The sequence below is a fragment of the Protobothrops mucrosquamatus genome, unplaced genomic scaffold (genome assembly GCF_001527695.2).
Source record: "Protobothrops mucrosquamatus isolate PMUCROS unplaced genomic scaffold, P.Mucros_1.0 scaffold_50, whole genome shotgun sequence".
Taxonomy (NCBI): domain Eukaryota; kingdom Metazoa; phylum Chordata; class Lepidosauria; order Squamata; family Viperidae; genus Protobothrops; species Protobothrops mucrosquamatus.
In genome coordinates this window covers 462180-482554 of record NW_015386126.1, presented here as the reverse complement: position 1 = coordinate 482554, position 20375 = coordinate 462180, and the positions used below count along the sequence as shown (strand labels likewise).

The 20375-nt window shown below is 35.4% G+C and overlaps 1 protein-coding gene across 1 annotated transcript in view; it reads right to left on the bottom strand.

Annotated features, from left to right (window-relative positions):
* Positions 1–137: 137 nt before the first annotated feature.
* The window catches only part of FGF2 (fibroblast growth factor 2), a 22443-nt gene continuing 2205 nt past the window's right edge, over positions 138–20375 (bottom strand). Inside the window, exons 2-3 of the mRNA XM_015811263.1 lie at positions 2030–2133; positions 138–658 (exon numbers count right to left, since the gene is read on the bottom strand). Of these exons, the coding sequence (XP_015666749.1) occupies positions 473–658; positions 2030–2133 (290 nt within the window). The 3' untranslated portion in view covers positions 138–472. The remainder of the gene's footprint in view (positions 659–2029; positions 2134–20375) is intronic.

Here is a 20375-nt window from a genome sequence, read left to right as displayed (position 1 = left end):
CGGCCGCACCGGAAATAGCCCCTCCCAAATTTTACTTGCATTCCTGTTCTCTAAAGGGGCGGTCCTAGGGTTTGATGAGGGCGTGGCCAGGTTTGAGTTCCGCCACCTTTTCTCCGAGAAAAAAAGCCCTGCTGTAGACTATGCATATTTTAAAACCTTTTTCACATTCAATAGCCTAAATCAGAATTCTACTCCTAAACCATCAGATTAAAATGATTATAAAATCTAGTTGGAAATACTTAACTAACCAACATATTTAAATGGAACCATGTCTTCATGCCACACTCAGGTTAGTATGCACATACAAACACCCTTATATAAATGGAGAATGAAAACGGTTTTCAGTGTTACAGTTCTACACATTAATGATATGAAATCAATCAGCAAATATTGGAAAATATCACATTAATTTGTATTGTGGAGGAGGGAACATCTATTGTTGCACAATATTTTATGAGCTGTGACACTCAAATCAACTTTTGGCAGACATTGGAAGAAAAAGAATAGCTTTCTGTCCTCGTCCAGTTTTTGGTCCTAGTTTGTATTGACCAGTTCGTTTCAGTGCAATGTACCAATCACAATATTTACGAGACCGATATGTGTTATAGTTATTAGATTCCAAGCGTTCAAAAAAGAAGCATTCATCTGTTACATATTTCTGTAAAAAAAAAGAGGGAGGTATTATTCATAGGCTTTGTGAAAAAATAAAATGATTTATCAGATACAGTACGTTCTTCTGGCTGATTAACTATTTACCAAAATGATATAAATCACTTGATATAAAAGATATAATCAAATCTATATTGAGTTTAGATCAAATCATAACATTTTAATTGCAAATTTCCTCATTTACCCATCATCACACCCAAAAATATCATAAATAACTACTAAGTCTAAAGTAACTTAGTTAAAGTTACTTAAGTCTAAAGTAACTGCTTTCTACAAATTAGTTTTCTTATTTCCATGTGAAAGATTAACATCCTTATGATTATGAGATTTTAGTAGGAGTATAGTAATGAACTAAAAAAAACTATAGCTGCAAATACTTGTTTTGGATTAATATTTTCTGAATACCAGGTTATTGCATTGTGCCGTCAATCACATTAAAATCCTGTTTTAACTTTTAGAATATAAATGAGTAGCATTTAACCTGACCTAAAATTTAAGGACAATTAATATTTTATGAATTTAAATGAAATTATTCCAAATTTTGATTAATGGATTATTAACCATTTCATTAATAATATAAAACAGGTAGAGTTACTAAAGAACAAACAACAGTGAAATAACTGAAGTGTATGGAGCTGGCATGTGGAGGGTTTCACATATAAACAAATAATTTAGGGACCATTACTGTGTGTTTTTATACCAAGAATATTAGGAAACAACAGTTCTTCAGTAATTTGCCACTGAAAATCAGAAGTATTATTATGAGGGCAATGAAAACCACAAGAAAGACCTTCTGTTACCCTGTTCTGATATAATGTATAAATAAATCACATGGAATAGTTGAACTTGCAGCATTTCAGATTTGAAAGTGAAATGCTGCTTTGGAGTGCATGGAGGAATGTGTGTAACACCTGCTCGCAGTGCCCTGAACCCAAAGCTCCTTTTCCCAGGTTTGCATGGCAGCTGCAGGATCAGAAAAATATTTTTTTTGGTTTAAAGAGTTACAAACAGGTGCTACGTGCGCCTTCAAATCTGACATGCTACAGAGTCCTATAGATTGAATATCCTTTAAATTAAACCTAATTCCCTCATCAGTTTACTCAAAAAGCAGACAAACATGACTCCATTATAGTAAAAACTAACATGTTGAAGACGAAAAGAAGAGCTGTGGGATAAGAACTTTAAAAGTAGAGACTATGTTAATCCATAAGTTCTTCAAAAATTTAGCATTTTTAGAAAGCATTCTGCAATACCCTAGAAATTAGCTTCCATAAAATATAAGATCTTTATTCTAAACCCTGTTATCCTAAAGCCTTAATTATGAGAACGGAAAAAATAAAATGTATTGACAACTGCTTACCAATGCTAACAATCGTCCATCTTCATTCATAGCAAGGAAACGGTTTGCACGTATACCTTTGATTGACACCACACCTCTCTCTTCAGCTTGAAGTATTAATTTGACTGCACAGAAGGAAAAAGACAATCATGATGTTTGAATAATTTATCAGCCTACAAGCTATTCTTCAGTTTGCTTAAAATTAAAGTCTGGATACATATATGGAAAATCAATCAATCAATCAATCAATCATACATGTGTATGTATCCTAAAGCCTAAAAACATTGAGTTTAACTTTTGTACAAATAAGATACATTATTTAAACAATGTACACAATAGGTATTGCTAAATTAACTGAATGTTCCATATGAACTAAAATAGAAAATCTAATAAAGCACACTTTCTTGGAATAATATTTTGTATCCCCACCCAAAAATCTGTGGCAATACTTTGGAGTAATCCCAAGTAAGTCATCCGGTTTATTGCTTAAAATATATGAATATTGAAAGCCACACAAATGTGAACTTTATAGAACCAACATGGACTTTGTAGTATTGGTGTAATTGCTAACCAACATAGTTATTTTGTGTTTTAATTTGGCTTATTTTTCTCTTTTAAATGATGTTAATGGTTTACCAGACCATTGCAGACTGGAATGTAGAAAGGTCTCTGTTCTGTTACTGGAACATTCCTAAACTGCAAGATAAAAACTGTCTTTGCTCTCCAAGTCAGGATAGGATAGAACTATGTTAGTTTTAACAGGATGACTGTAGTTTGTCTTTGGATAAGAGAGTTAATTGTCATCTGGTGTGTCTCTTCATGAACTCCAAATAGTCTATCCTTATTAACATGCTAAATTTTAACATCCCAAAATTGTAATAAAAGGATCTTCCTGTCTTGGTCTCTTTCATTGGAAAAATATGCATACCGAGGCACAAGCTTAGAGTCAGATTTGGCCTTCACTACTGTATTGCCATCACATTTATATTACAAACATAGGGAAATAATTGGGAGAAATCCAAATCCAAAACATTCAGGCACAAAATAGTAGAGGGAAAAAAATCTCTGATCCTTCCTTTTTTAAAAATATATTTTATTGATTTTTAACAATAACAGTCTTTAGTGCTTAGCAAATAGCGTGTTGTTTGAGTTTAAAAATAATCAATATTTAATTTCTATAATTCCATAGTCAATATATTAGTTAATGATATGTTTCCTTGATCTTCTCTTCTTCCAGTAGTATTCTCCTTTTGTCAAGATTAAACAAATATAATTCTTAATACTTTCAATGCATATAAGCATATTTTTCTTGTGTTTGTACAAATAACAATAACATCAACATATAACATCTTTTCTAATCGGCTTATGTTTCTATTGTATTTATAAAGGTCATCTTATTGAGTCACTATGTGTCCTGTTTTCAGGACACATTATTTAAGCTTAGTTTCCTCTCAGTGTTCAAACCATTCTTATCAGTCATGATTTTTTCAATGTTAATAACCTTTAAATATCCAAACTTTTCATTCATATACACCATCCCAATATTTTTACTTTTCATATATTATGAAAGATACTATACTACTTTTATATCTTATCCCTCTTACTGTAGGGCCCCTTTATATCCAAAATGTATCTATTCTTTTAACCATATTCAAACAAGTGTTTAATCATATAGTACTCCATCTGGTAAATCAAATCTCTTGAATCTAACTCTAGCCTTCTTTTTTTGTCAAGTAGCTTTCCAAGTCAGTATGTTCAGCTTGCCAGGGGGTTCTTCCTGTATTTTTGTGAATGTTGTTGGGAATAGGAAAGACAAATTAAGTAGGATGTGTGTTTTTTGTCTCCCAAACAGTAATGGTTCTCCTGGCAGCTCTATAATCCATTTTGTTAGATCTTCTTTCTTATCCTCAAGTTTGTTTTGGAATCCTGAAAGATAAAATATTTTTTCCATTTTCATTGTTGTAGCAAAATCTTGCAGATTTTCTTTTCTTTTTTGTATTAGGTTATAATTCTCTTCATTTGCAGCTTCCCTATTTGGATCACTTTCCTGTAGTTTGCGTTCTGTTATCTGATTTGTTTGTTCATTCTTTATCATCGTTTTCTGAGAGTTTTTTAATTGTAAGTTTAGGTTAAAGATGTGCTCATTTATGTCATCAAAGGTGTTTTTAATCTCATTATGATTTGAAGCAATTGTCATTTGAATCTGTCACAGCATTGCATACATTTTCTCCTGGAATGTATTTGTCTTGTCTTGGAGTATTGCTCCTGCAGATCTCTGATGTTGCAGGCTGGAGCCTTCAGAAGAGAATATTAGGTGTGGTTTCCTGTCAGTTTTAGATAAATATGCAACATCCATTTTATCTCTCTCCTCCAGATAGTCTTTCACTGGTACCATAGTTTCTGTAATTAGCCTTGTCAAACCAGCCAATCTTAAAAGCCAAACAACCAAATTTTATATAGTTCTTCTCTTTATATATGGTTTTTACAATCCAATGTGTTTCCAATTGTCAAAGCGCCACTGAAAGCAGTATTTTGTAACCGTTCTTCTGTTCAGAGGTCTTACACTTGTCAGCCAGCCAAAATTTCAGTCCAGAGTGTTTAACCACCTAAGAGTTTTCCAGTAAACTCCCCCCTAGAAGACTAGCCAAAAGTCAAGGTTTTGCTTTCTCTGCAAACAATTCTTGAGCCTAGAAATCACAGCTCAGTAAGTATTTATAATCCCAGAAGGTCAACAGTTTTTAAAACAAATGTAGTTCTTACTCTATAGTAGATAGCCCAGTGTATTTTTCTCCCTTTGTTCCCAGCTGTTCTGTATTTGAGTAGAAGTCACTGAGGTTCAAAGGAACAAGTTGTTCTCTATTTCTGGGTGTCTTGCCAACTTCTGAGTCAATGCAGCTGTAGTTTTATGCTCTAATCCTCCACTAAATGTCAGTAGCTATTCATTTTCCAACTTTTAAAACAAAGAATTATTTTCTTATATTTTCATCAATACTCTTTCTGATGTAAAATCTTAACAGATTTCATAATTTGCAGATTTATCCAGACTGTAGTATTATTAATTTCATTTCAATATATTTCTGTCCCCCATAAAAATTAATTTGTTGCTTCCCCTCCCTTCTCACTTTCGGACGATTTTTTGTTTCTTGGGGATCTTTTCCAGGAAATCAATTACAAAATAGGAGAGAGAAGATTGATATTCTCACCCAGTTCCAAGCACGTTCTGATTAATGCTTTTGGACTTCAGCTGCCGGTAGCTTGGACTAGTCACCGAGGTGTAGCTAGCCTTTCTCCTGTCGGGTTGGAGGACTTCCCCCGGAGAGAGAGAACCTCTTCACAATCCTATTTTTTTTCTCATTAGGAATAATAGAATAACAGAGTTGAAAGGGACCTTGGAGGTCTTCTAGTCCAATCCCCTGCTCAGATAGGAGATCCTAAGACCCTCCGTAGTTCTGGGTTGCTTCTCTCCTTGATTAGTTTCCATCCATTGCTTTTTGTCTTGCCTTCTGCTGATTTGGAAAATAGGTTGATTCCTCTTCTTTGTGGCAACGCCTAAAATATTGGAACACTGTTGTCATACCACCCCAGTCCTTCTTTTCACTAGACTAGACATATCCAATTCCTGCAACCGTTCTTCATATGTTTTAGCTTCCAATCCCCTAATCATAAATTATGAATTAATAATGAATCAGTGACTCTCATTTTGACAAGGATTCTAGACTTAGAATGTGTTTCTTATATCCAGTTAAATTACTAATTAAAAAATGATAGAATTACCAGTTACTTTCTGAGTAAAATCAGCACAGAGAGGAATTTCTTTGAAGAAAATGATCTGGCTGGCAGCATTACTAAATAGGCAGTCCCCATGTATGGGGGAGAGAGCAGTTGGATTCAGAGGGCAAAACACACCATATCCCATCCTGTTACAAATGCAAATTTGGGGCCGGTTGCATCATATGGAGGCCGCACTCATCCCAGCTCCAACAATGCAAAGAAAGTCGTGATACGTCGCGACACATCATGTGACTCGGCGAGTTTGACACCTGTGATTTATACCAATCATAAACCAAATATGCTCCAGAAATGCAAAATAGAGCTTCCTCCCTGGGTATTACACTTTTTTAAAAAAAAAATGGCCCTAAATAGAAATGTGGACCTATTTCTTTTGCAGCTCGAATATGATTTGGTAGTCTCATGATTAATATTCTCCCATACACTTTCTATTCCAGACATATTTCAACAGCTACCTGGAAATCTGAGACTAATTAACAGAAAGGAAAGCAAGTTAACTGTTCCACTGATTGGAAAAACAATGAATTAATACTTTCATGTATTCATGAATTTAATTTCTACTGTGCCTTATTAGATAGATAGATGCTAGAACATTTCTCTCATAACATTTTTAATATAGAAGAAATATCTACCAACTCCTACAATTAACGTAATATAGTTCTTCGTTCAGAAATGCGGGAAATGTACTATAAATACACTTGCAACATTTTATAAACATTGCTTGGATTTAATAGCATTATAATTTTTCTAATGAAAAGAGGGATTTGCTAAGGTTTGTTCTATAGCAAATTATATATTGATATATAACCAAACCTTAAGACTTTTAAATCCTAACATTGAATATAAAATTTGTGACTACTTCCTTAAAGTAAATGCTTTGTTAGTGTTTGAAATAATGTAAAGAACCAAACAATCATTGGCTTTTGCAAACTGAAAGATTGTCATTTGTATAAAATACATTGGACAATGTAAAAGAATAATAACTATACGCATTTATTTATTTAGTGCCTTCAAGTCATTAGTGGTCATTGTTTGGACAAGTCCATGCAGTTTGGGAAGATTTTTGAAAGTGATTTGCCATTGCCTTCTTCCTAGAGCTGAGGGAAATTGACTGCCCCAAAGTCATTCCCTTGATTTTGTGCCTTAGTCAGGACTAGAATTCCCAGTTTCCCAGTTTCTAGCTTGGTGTCTTTCGTCACTATTCCAAATTAGCTCGTTATATAAATATAAATACTACAATATAAATAATATTATGTAGCCCCCAATTTCTCCAACAAAGAACCATTCAAAAAATGGCCAACAAAAAATCCATTGAACTGCAGGCTATTTAAATAGTAGAGGCAATAAAGTAATACTCTTAACTTCCACCTTTGCTAAGAATTAAAAATGATGTACTATATTCTTCAAACAATACTCTACAGAAGCTAGAGATGACCAACTTTTTTCCAAAAGAGTCAAAATATTAATATTTTTACACTTAACAGGGAAAAATATTATATTTGGCTCCAACCCTTCTTCCTTTCTGCTTTTTCTACTGTCCTCCAATTCTCGTGGCAGGAATCCCTTCAGATCATCTGATTAATTTACTACCTGCATGTCAAGTGCATTGATCTTATGTTTAAGACTGCATTGCAAATATATTATCAGATTTTTAAAAAACCTAATAGTAATAATTTCAAAAGTAAATATGAGGTTGATGGGACTGAATCAGCAGAATTTATTTCAAAGTCAATACATAGGATTGCATTTTAAATCTGATGAAAATCATAACTGCATATGATTTGTTTCCTGATTTATTGATAATGATTAAGGGGTGGCTAAGCTAAGAATTCAAAAGCTCAATGATGGTTATATTGAGTATGAGACTTACTACTTTCTTTCTAATTCCAGAGAGGAAGGGTAATGATTTGTCAATATTACAGTTTATATAGTAGATTTTTTTCAGCTTATTTTTTCCTTTGGTAACAAATCCATATGGAAAACTTGGGGAGCTTTCCTCCACATATACATACATATTCTGTTACAACCAGGGCTTTTTTTCTCATAGAACGCCCAGAACGGAGTTCCGGCACCTTTTTTGGATGGAACCTTGTAGGGTAGGGAAGGCGGGTTGTATGACGTGTGTGAGTTCTGGCACCTTTTTTTTTTTTTAGGAAAAAAGCACTGGTTACAACTATGTATTAGTGGTGGATTTATCATTTCTGTTAATCAGGAACAATACGTTCATAGCAATCCAAACAGAATTCCAAGGCCTACCCACTATTTACTCATTCACCCTACACACAATTAAAATATTTCTCCGTGAGCAGCTAAAAAAGAAAAGTTGCCTTTAAGCCAATAATTTGATGATTATTTCTATATAAATGCATGAACCAATAGGTTCTTTTATACAGCCTACTATATTCATAATCTTTTTACCTGTCTTTTTTTTCCTTTACAATAATTCCCCTAATACTCTCAGGTCCCAAGTATTTTAAACAAATAAATAAAATAAGCCAAATAAAGTAAACAAACAAACTTACAAAGAGAAATAGGAGGAAATCATGCAAAGCATCGGAACTTTTGCTGTCTCGAGTACATTTAATTTATTTCAACTGGCAAAATTATCAGAAGAACACTTCTCATTTTCAATGTACAAGAAGAGAACTTGTGTACTCACTGAAAAAACCTCAGGCTGCACATCTCTAGATCAATGAGCAGCATTACTACCGTCTCTGCTACGGAAAAGCCAGTTCCGAGCCAAGAGTTCAAGGCCCATTTCCAACATTTTTGCAGAGGCCCTCTGAGGAAAATTCTTTCATGAGGCCCTGTATGACATACTCTGTGGCAAAGTTACAGGGCCAAATCCATATAAATTAAAAGTTATTGCTGCACATTCAAATACTGCAAGGCAACTCACAGGAGCAATTAATCTTCGGCTACTTTATTAACTAGGTATGAGGAAACAGCCAAATTAATTTATAAGAACGCTAGAAGAAGTTTCCAATTTCCCATTCAGCTGCAAGTAAAACAATGCCAATAACATCACTGCTTTTATTTCACATCCCTTTCATAAGCTACAGTTCACTTCATTAAATGCATGGGGTAAATAAACTGATACAGAATTTAAGTTAGGATAAAAGAGAGGAAAGGCAGGGTAATTATGCAGATACAAGTTACATGTGAAAAAAATTACAAGTACTGTATTACTTTATCAATTAACAATTAATGTTTTTTAAAAAACCATTGTCTATGTTCATACTTCTGACAGACTGAAACCTTGAACTACTATTCGTCTCTGAGAAAGTGAGTTATAGCTCATGAATATTTATGCCTTTTAGTACAATCTGTGAGTCTGAAAAAAATGCTACCTGATTCCTGATTTTTGGTTACCGCAGACTAACACAACTCTCTTGCTATAAATGTCTTATGTGTCCTAAGAACAAATAGCCACAAATTGAAATAAAAACCCTCATGTGTTTTGGTATAGAAGAAGCAGCTGGCTCTTTTTTGCCCTCATACTGCAGTCTCCCTTTCCCTCTCCTCTCTCTCTCCTCTCTTTCTCTCTCAAAAGAAGGACAATTACTGTAGTATATAAAACTTTTAAATATTGTAACATTTATTTAGAGTCATATTTTCTGTTCAGTATATCCAGATAGGGAATGCTACACCACATTACATCCACAGTATGAGATTCATCTTTATAGCAAAGCTACAATTTTAATTCATAATTTAATGTGGTTTCAACGCATTGAAAACCAGAAAACAAGCAGGCTTTAACTAAATTAGAATAATTACAACAAATCTGTTATGAAGGAGTGAAAGAAAAATTGATATAGACACCTTGCTGATTGAATAAAGTTTCAGTAGAGGTTATTCCTGGGAAACTGAATAGGATTGTATCCTATATAGTTCACAGGGAAAAAAGAATAATATTTAAAATGAATTTTATCAAGGTGCTGATTCTAAAATAAGTGAGCTGGATAATTTAAAAGATGTACATGCATTGAAGAATCTTGTGTAGACTGTGCAGAATAAGGGATTGTGAACATCACTTAAGGTTTTTTTCATCAGCAAATAATGATGGATATAAATCATGAAATGAAAGTCTAAAAGTGGGTGGGTAATTTAAAGCCAATGTAAATTCATATCAATACTAGGCCTATCTTTTTGTTTGAAAATCACTACTTTTCTGTTGTTACATCTGTGTCCTCCTTACAATTCCCCTCTTACATGCCTTAAATCCTAGCTGGATAGCTTGTTTAGCAATTGTGCAATTATTAGATTTTATCTTTGAGGCAAAATACGGTTCAAGTGTAAAAATTCAGTGGCCAACTTTAGTTAGAGATGCCTGGTTTCTAATTCTAAGACTGAAATCAGCAAAATAAAATCAGTTCCATATTAATTGACGTGCAGAATATCTTTGACAGTCAAGATATAAATTGTTGGAAAATTCAAAATTACATTCTGTAAAATTTAGAACATTGTAATTACGAGGGCAATTCAGAAATAAACCTCCGTTTGGTTATCAATGACAGATATTCACAGATATAGAACTTTTATTATACACATTAGAAAACTACACAAATTGAGTCACTTGAGATAATGTCTTACAAGGTTTGAAATTCCTTAGTAGTAGTCGCCCAGCATCAAATCTGGGCTATGGGGGGTGATCAAAAACATCCCAACGGAACTGCTTCAAAAGTTCTTGGGTGCATCTAGCGGTGTGTGGGCAAGCATTATCGTGAACCAACACCACACCGGAAGTCAGCCTGCCCGGATCTTGTTATGGATTGCTCGTCTGAGTTTTCGTAATGTTTCACAGTAGACGTCTGAATTGATGGTTGAACCATGCTCCATGAACTTCACTAGCAGTATTCCTTTGGCATCTTCACATTTGGCGGGATTTTCTATGGCACCACTTCCAGTGTGGCTGAGAATGAACAAAGACTTGCAACAGAAATCAAGAATAATAAAAAAAGTTTTTTTCAACATATTAATAACAAGAAAAAAGGAAACTGTAGGTCCATTAAAGAGAAAAGATGTCAAGGAAGTAACAAGCGATAGGGAGAAAGCAGAGCTGCTTAACTCATTCTTTGCATCAGTCTTCACACAAAAAGAAATTATAGCACAACATACCCCCCCAAAAAATACTGCAAAAGACAAACTAGAAACAAATTAAAATAAGCAAGAAAATGGTAAAGAACACCTATCTGATCTTGGCGAATATAAATCACCAGGATCCAACAGATTACAACCCAGAGTTCTGAAGGAGCTGGGAGATGCTATCTCAGAACCATTGCACCATATCTTTCAAAAATCCTGAAGCACTGGAGAAGTAACTGATTGGAAAAGGGCTGATGTGGTTCCCATCTTCAAGAAAGGAAAAAAAACAGACCCAGGAAACTACGACCAATCAGTCTAACATCAATACCTGGGAAGATCTGTCGTGATTCCGTGCCAGCCTGTATTCCCAACAGCTGAGTCTGAGGAATCTGAGGAGGAGGCGGAGGAGGCATTTGAAGGACCATCAGGGTCAGAGGGAGGCTCTGATGAATTACAGGACTCACGGCTTGATGAAGAGCCTGGGCCCTCCAGTCGTGTTCCTGATGAAGCTCCGCTGTGTAAGGTGACTGAGTCAGACTCAGACAACGCACACCTGATGGACTTGCTAATTGATGCTCACGTGCGCAGGCAATTAGCAAGAGTAAATCAACAGCAGTCAATGGGATAACTCCAGAGAAAACGAAGAAGGCACTGAGAGGCAACGCCTTGGAACTGCTGTATAAAAAGAGGAGGTGTGGGTGGTGCTGGTTGCTGAAGGCAACCGTTTGCAAGAACTTCCAGGGATCATGGTCTGTTTGTTTTACCGATGAATGTTTTGTTTAAACTCCTACTCTGTCTGATTTTTTAACTAATTATCTGTTGGAAAAGTATTCTGTTGTTTTTGTTTTTGAGCAAACTTATCAGGACTGTTTTTGTAATAAAAAGGGGTTGGTTTTCCCAGCCTACTGTTAAAGAGGGGTTTGTTTTTGTGACGCAACAAAGATGGACGTAGGCTGGGACAGAACAAGATCTTAGAAAAGATAAAAAAAAAAAACAGATCTACGAACAACTAAAAGTAAACAAAGTTATAACTGGTAGCTGGCACAGGTTTGTTAAAAACAGTTCATGCCAAACCAATCTTATTTCATTCTTTGATAAAGTGACCAAATTAGTAGACCAGTGAAAGTTGTGGACATAGTATACTTAGATTTCAGTAAGGCATTTGACAAAGTAGACCACAATCTACTGCTTGGTAAGCTAGAAAAAGGTGGAATAGACAACATCACCAGAAGATGGAAGGGTGTAGTGGGGTGCCCCAGGGCTCTGTTCTGGGCCCAGTGCTCTTCAACATCTTCATCAACGATTTAGACAAGGGGATAGATGGGAAAATCATCAAATTTGCAGATGACACCAAGCTGGCAGGAATAGCCAACACTCCAGAAGACAGGCTTAAGATACAAGAGGATCTGGACAGACTTGAACACTGGGCGCTATCTAACAAAATGAAATTCAATGGTGAAAAAAGTAAGGTTCTACATTTAGGCACGAAAAACCAAATGTACAGATATAGTATAGGGGGTACCTTGCTCAATAGTAGTAACTGAGAGGGACCTCGGAGTCCTAGTGGACAATCACTTAAATATGAGCCAGCAGTGTGCTGCAGCTGCCAAAAAGACCAACACAGTGCTAGGCTGCATTAATAGAGGGATAGAATCAAGATCATGTGAAGTATTAATACCACTTTACAATGCCTTGGTAAGGCCACACTTGGAATACTGCATCCAGTTTTGGTCACCACGATGTAAAAAAGAGGTTGAGACTCTAGAAAGTACAGAGAAGAGCAACAAAGATGATTAGGGGACTGGAGGCTAAAGCATATAAGGAACGGCTGCTGGAATTGGGTATGTCTAGTTTAATGAAGAGAAGGACAAGGGAAGACATGATAGCAATGTTCCAGTATCTCAGGGGCTGCCACAAAGAAGAGGGAGTGAAGCTATTTTCCAAGGCACCTGAAAGCAGGACAAGAAGCAACAGATGGAAACTAATCAAGGAGAGAAGCAACCTAGAACTAAGGAGAAACTTCCTGACAGTTAGAACAATTAATCAGTGGAACAACCTGCCTCCAGAGGTGGTGAATGCTCCAACACTGGAAGTTTTTAAGAAGAGACTGGATGGCCATTTGTCTGAAATGGTATAGGGTTTCCTGCTTGAGCAGGGGGTTGGACCAGATGGCCTTCAAGGTCGCTTCCAACTTTATTATTATTATATTATATTATTATTATAAGATGGATTTGTAGCTGGCTGGCAAACCGTACTCAATGAATAGTCGTCAATGGTACTACATGCACATGGAGAGAAGTAAGCAGTGGGGAACCACAAGGCTCCGTCTTACGCCAAGTACTCTTCAATATTTTCATCAATGATTTAGATGAGGGAATAGAAGAGGAACTCATCAAATTTGCAGATGACACTAAACTGGCAGGAATAGCCAACACCTCAGAAGACAAGCTCAGGATTCAAAAAGATCTTGACAAACTGGAACAATGGGCCCTATCCAACAAAATGAGTTTTAATGTGGAGAAAAGCAAAGTTTTACATTTAGGCAGAAAAAATAAAAGATATACCGGTAAGTACAGATTAGGTGAAACCTGGCTCAAAAACAGTAACTGTGAGAGGGACCTTGGAGTCCTAGTGGACAATCACTTGACTATGAGCCAGCAATGTGCTGCAGCAGCCAAAAAAGCTAATACAATCCTGGGTTGTATAAACAGAGGCATAGAATCAAGATCACGCGAAGTATTAGTACTGCTTTATAAAACCTTAGTGAGACCACACCTGGAATACTGCAACCAATTTTGGTCACCATACTACAAAAAAGATGTTGAGACCATGGAAAAAGTTCAGAGAAGAGCAACTAAGATGATCCAAGGCCTGGAGACTAAAACATATGAAGAATGGCTGCAGGATTTGGGTTTGGCTAGTCTAAAGAAAAGAAGAAATAGGGAGACATGATAGCAGTATTCCAGTATTTGAGAGGCTGCCACAAAGAAGAGGGGGTCAAATTATTCTCCAAAGCACCAGAGGGCAGGACAAGAAACAATGGTTGGAAACTGATCAAAGAGAGAAGCAACCTGGAATTAAGGAGAAAGTTCCTAACAGTGAAGACAATTAACTAGTGGAACAGAGATGTCCGGTTTTGCGCAGTATTGCAGCAGCTGAGGGATCATGGGGCTCTGCTCCCCACGGCTGATTTTGGCCTGCCAGGGGACCCTAAATGGGCCTGAAGTTGCCCCGTAGAGGCAACACAGAAGGGGGGAAGTCCCGCCGATTGTGGAGAGATGGCAGTCGATCCGATCGGTTTGGGAAAAGGCCTCCAGAAACTAGCAGGAGAAGAGGCTAGCTCAACTCCCGAGTCTAGCCCAAGCTACAAGCAACTGAAGTCCAAAAGTACTACTTCAAGCTGACTGTAAACAACGTGTTTAGAACTGGGCAAGAACAGCGATTCTATTTGGAATTGATTTCCTGGGGGGTGGAAGAAAAACCCCAAGAAGCAAAAAGCCTCCAAAAATGAGAAGGAGAGGGACTTTTGCCCCACCCTCCTGCAGTCAGAAGCGACAAATTAAACCTTTCAGGGGAAATAGAAATATATTGAAATAAAAAGAATATAAGACTTAATTTGGATAAGTTTGAAATCGGTGGAATCTGTTAAGATTTTTCTTTTATATCATCAAAATAGAAGTAAATAAGTGTTTATTACTGAAAGAACTGGTGTTGACATCTAGTGGTGGATGAAAATATTACAACAACAGCTGCTCTACTACAGAGTCTGGCAAGACCCAGGAAAAGATAAATTTGATCTTGGTGACCTTCAATGTCTTAATAACAAAGAACAGCTGTGACAAAAAAAGGAAACATCTTGGGCTTTCTATAAAGTGAGAATTATAAACTCTAAAAAAAAAGAAAAGAAACGACCTTTCTGGATTACAAATATTAACTCAACTGTGATTCTAAAGCCGTCTGCAGAGAAAGGAAAACCCTGATTTTTGGCTATCATGGAAAACCAGAGATCTGCAGAAAGAATATACCAAGAAAAAACAAATACTTTCCAGAAGGAGATCTATGCTATGTTGCAACTAATCCAAACAACAATTATCTCAAACCATGGGGAAATTAAACATAACCTTGAAAACATAAATGAACACATCTTCAATTTAACTTTACAACATAAAAATTCTCAGAAAATAAAAATAGAGAGCAGAAAAAACAGACAACTAATTACGAGACAGAGGAGAGAGATTTCAAGATGTAATTTAACAATACAAGGAAATATGACTTAACACAGATGGAAAAAATTTACAGGGAACTCTGGACATAGAAAAGACAAACTATACTTTAAGAATACAAAATAAGTTTGGGGACAAGAAAAAAGATTTGGTAACATGGATTTTGCCAGGAGAATTACGAGATCTTGAAAGACAAAAAATAATAAATAAAATCAAGAAAGACAAAAAGGGAAAGATTTTCAATGAATACAAAGGGGCAAAACTTTTCTATAAAAACATCTTACCTGTTTTGCCTTTTGTACCTGCAACAACATTTATAAGATTATGGGAAGACTCTGACTTATCAAAGCATATTGAACAGGAAAGATATTGGGCAAAAAAAAAACCACGCTAAAGTGAGAATTAAGAAATTAGATGATGAGAATTACCAGAGGGAGTATTTAAAAATTAAACATTTGTTTGAATATGGTTAAAGAAATAGAAACATTTTGAATATAAATGAAGATTAGTTTAAGAGGGATAAGCCCCTAAAGTAATATAGTATGCCTTCTTTCTTTTTTCTTTTGTGTTTGGTTTTGGGTTTTTTTTGACATGAGAAATATAAAAATGTTGGGATGGTTTATATAAAAGAAATGTTTTCTCTGTTTTGTCTTTTTTTCTTTTTTTTCAAGATATGAGAAATGTAAAAATGTGATGGCTTGTATGAGAAAAAAGATTTAAATACTTAAGTGTACCTAATTTTGAGAAAATCTTAACCAGTAAGAATGTTTTGAATACTGTGGGGAAAACAAATAAGAATGTAAACAGGATTTATGATGAGGCAATCAAGATGATCAATGAAAAGAAGCTTTATACTGATGTGGTTATTATGTGCAGAAATGTGAGAAAAATGTTTATATTTAATTGTCATTTATTTAAGTAAGAACTGTATTAATTTAAGGTTGCTAAAGAGAATATTGTTGGAAGAAGAGGAAATCAAGTAAAGTTATTATATGGACTATAGAATTATAGAAATTAATTGTTATTGATTGTTTTTTAAATACTAACTCAGACAACACGATATTTACCAAATATTAAGGTGTTTGTTAAAAATCAATAAAAGCATATATTTTTTAAAAAATTAACCAGTGGAATAGCTTGCCTTCAGAAATCGTGGGCACTCCATCACTTGTCTGAGATGGCATAGGTTCTCCTGCTTGAGTGGGGGGCTGGACTAGAAGACCTCCAAGGTCCCTTCCAGCTCTATTCTACTCAAATAACTAGCATGTTTCCCCTGCATCTGAAAATGCACCTAGAATGGTATTTATACACACGTATACACACACGTATACATATTTCTATTTGTATGTGTTTGAGTAAAGAAACTATGTTAAACAGCCCAAATGTCCTACGTTTTCCATTCATACAGGTGTCCTCTCACTATTGCTTTTCAGAGAGGTGGGATCAGAAGATCTTTATAAACATCTGCTATGAAATATAGGCTACCATGATGGCTCAGTGATTAAAGATGTTTAGTTTGTCAGCTGAACTCTGACTGACTCGAGTGCCACACGACAGGGTGAGCTCACTTTTCTTGTCCTAGCTCCTGCCATCCAGCAGTTTGAAAAATGTAAATGCAAGTAGATAAATCAATAAAAAATAGAAAAGAAAAATAAACATATAGTAAAGAAAAAGAAAAATGGCTTCCCTCCATCACAATAAGTATAAACAATATTAGTAATTTACCACCTTCTCTTGAAATACATCAAATGATCTCTTCTTCCCATATCCCCCTTATCTCTAAACAATCAAAGCTTTATTAGTTCAGCAAAAGTCCATTAAGTGTTTTTACAGATAACAATATATATATATTCAATTATTTATTTTAATTCTATATTATACATTACAATATTCCTTTAGAAATATTTCCTAAACATGTGATCAGCACTGCCAAAACGGACAGCACCAACAATTTGTTCAGCATTGTGAACATATCCATTTAAACTTCTCTATATAGCACCTGAGTTAAGGTATTTAGTCATACAGAATTTTGTTTGATACATGTACTTCAATCTACAACAAAAAATATTTATACATAAAATACTCTTACCATGTATTATCAAACAAACAGATTTGGGAAATATGTTTTATTCTATGTTCTAATTTCTTTGATTAGTCAAACAAAATTTAGAATTAGATTAAAAGCCTAGGTTCTAATTAGATGGATTAAATACTTTGCCCATGCACTGTTGAAATACCAGATTAGGGATAGAACTTCTGGAGAATATCTATGTGGTTGCTAAAAGCCAACATCAAATTCATGGCACATAATGCAAGAACAGGACAGGAAGGTCTGGAGGAATGTTGTCCATGGGGTCGCAATGGGTCGGACACGACTTCGCAATTAACAACAACAACAATGCAAGAACATAAGCCATATCTTTTTTTTGTATTGTACGTCATATTGCAGGATCCAATCTGAATTGGTCACCAGGAACAAGAGGTTTTTATCTTCCAAGCTTTTGAACTCATGCTGAAGCCCATCTTCAGGGAACTTCTCCCTAACAGAATGGGTGCTGTTATGTGTATGGTATTTATAGTGCCTGTTGTAAGCGGTTTTTCAGATGTTGATTGGAGTGTGTTGATGGCTGACTTTTAAGTCATTAGCTGTCATTTGCTTGTACTGCTCAGCCTTAGCCTTCTAAGTACTTCATAGGCTGGTAGTAAATCAGCACTCCTGTTGACTGATGAAGATGGGCCCCAGCAGGAGTCCGAAAGCTCAGAAGACAAAACCTCTGAGGTCCCGGTGACCAACCCAGATTGGATCCTGCAACATATATACGTATATTCGCCTTCATTCGTGTAAATCATGTATTACCAGACAAACTGCAGTGAAAATGTTTCAAGGGTCATTCAACAAGATCCTGGACTGATTGATCTCAAATATCTAGAGAATGAGTACATGCTAAATCAAGAAAAAAAAGTGAATTTAAGAATCACTTTGGAAATTAAAAATGTCTACTGATTCAATGGCTTAGGCATTCTTTACTGATAGTTATTTCCTAAATGGTTATAATTTTATAACATTCACCCAATGGCCACATTCTATTTCATACAGGTATGTCTTTTATAGCTAGATAAATTAAACTTTCCTTATCATCTGATTTCCAATTCAAGAGATTTTACAAGCCTCAAAACCCTGTTGGGTAATTCCAAAATAAAACATGATAATCAGATTTTAAGACTATTTACATTACAATTATTGATGCTTCTCTTGGGACTTTATTTGATGTGCTTGAACTGAGAAGTTATTTTAAACCTATTTGATAACTTAGTTGCTTTTTAAATTTTCTACTGTAAAGTTGAAGCTATCCTCTACCATTAAATGTGTCCTCTCAATAGCACCAAGAGTGAGACTACTTTTTAATATTTTCTTACTCATGGGGAAACTCTCCATGAACAGACTGTCATATAATATTATAATCCTTCCCTTGCATTATGGGCAAGGGAGAGGCAGATAAGCTTTAATAAAACCCTCAAATTCCAAATACTGAGGTGGGAAAGCTCTACCACTGAAGAAAGCCAAAATCCACTACTTTCACATTATATCTTGTATGCCATCTTGAATTTTTTGCTAAATCTAGCAAGAATCATGAGAAGATTCTGATGCTTAGAAAAATTGAAGGCATTAGAGAAAATAGGCTAACAGAGGGCAAGGTGGCTAAATACTATAACCAATGATACAAGTACAAACTTACAAGCTCAAAACAGCAGTCACTGACAGACATTCTTGGTGAAATTTGGTCTATCAAGTCTTTGAGAATCAGAAGTGACTCAATAGAACAATAAAAAAGAGAAGCTTTGTGAATAGCCAGAGCAACAGATATAGATTGTATAAAAAGATTTTATAATATGCAAAATATAGTTGGGGAAAAACAGAATGTGGGACTTTTCTAAGTAGAAAAGTAGAAAACTAATATAATTGGAATCAGTGCAACAGGCAGTCTGCAGCAAATGCGACCTGAAATAAAGGGCACAATTATAGCTGTAGGTTCTATAGGAGAATACAGTATGCAGTACTGAAATACTGAATCTTTGGTTCTCATAAGTGAACCTCTGACAAGTAAGTACCATTCTGGAAAAAAATGGGGTCTAAGGAGAAATAGTAATATAACAAATGATTCAAGCAACAAGGATAAGAACTGAAGAATGTGGTTGGCTGAATGACATTAAGCAATATGAGGAAGTACACTTGGCGTCTACAAATCTAGGGAATGTGATATTATAACATGGGGGTAGAGTCTGGATTTAGTAATAATAAGGAAATGGTATCCATTATAGAGGTAGACCATACTGCAAACATGGTTCCGGTATTTTAGCCCACTCATGATCTTAGAATAGCAGTAAGAACCTACAACACTAAATAGTGTAGGTGTAGAATGCATACCATGAGACAGGATTCCTAGTGCTATTAGTTAGGAACAATGTATTCGATCTTATTATCTTTCTTAATTAATTTGGATTTTTTTTACATACATGGAAATGTAAGTTGAAAAGATAAGGGAAAAAGTTGAAAAATACAGATCACAAAATGAAAACAGTGTGTGGATGTCTCCAAAATTCTTGGAATGAGACTTAACAGTAAATAATCTAATATGTTTATCTCATATTCCAATGAGTTAGGTATACTTATCAAGGCTTACATCCCAATGGTCTTAATAGTGACCTAACTGTTATTTTAGAGTAAATGAGAGTAAACATGACTGAATTGTTAGAGGAAAACTAAAAACAAAATAAACCCCTCCAAAACAAATTTGAAAGATATATTTCAGCATAAACGTAATGTTGACTAATTATCACTTCACCATCAAATACTTTAGTGATTAATCTAGACCACAAAATGCATATGAGAAGCTACAGAGAAGTATATGAAAAATAGAAGAAAGCTGTTATGTCAGCTGTCCAATATTAACTGAATTCATAAATTATACTAAATCATATAACCATATTTTTACTGAAGATTCTCGAACAAATCAAAGTTCACACCTCATGTTAAATCATAAAGCATGGTTTACTAATCACGATGGTGCATCACATGGCTATGATTACTAGACATCTGGCAAAATCTGCCTCAGATTACCTCCCATCGGCCGGTACGCTCCCACAGAGTGGGTCTCCTCAGGGTGCCGTCAGCCAGACAGTGCCGGCTGGCGACTCCCAGGGGGAGGGCCTTCTCGGTGGGAGCTCCCACCCTCTGGAACGAACTACCCCCAGAGATCCGGGTGATCCCG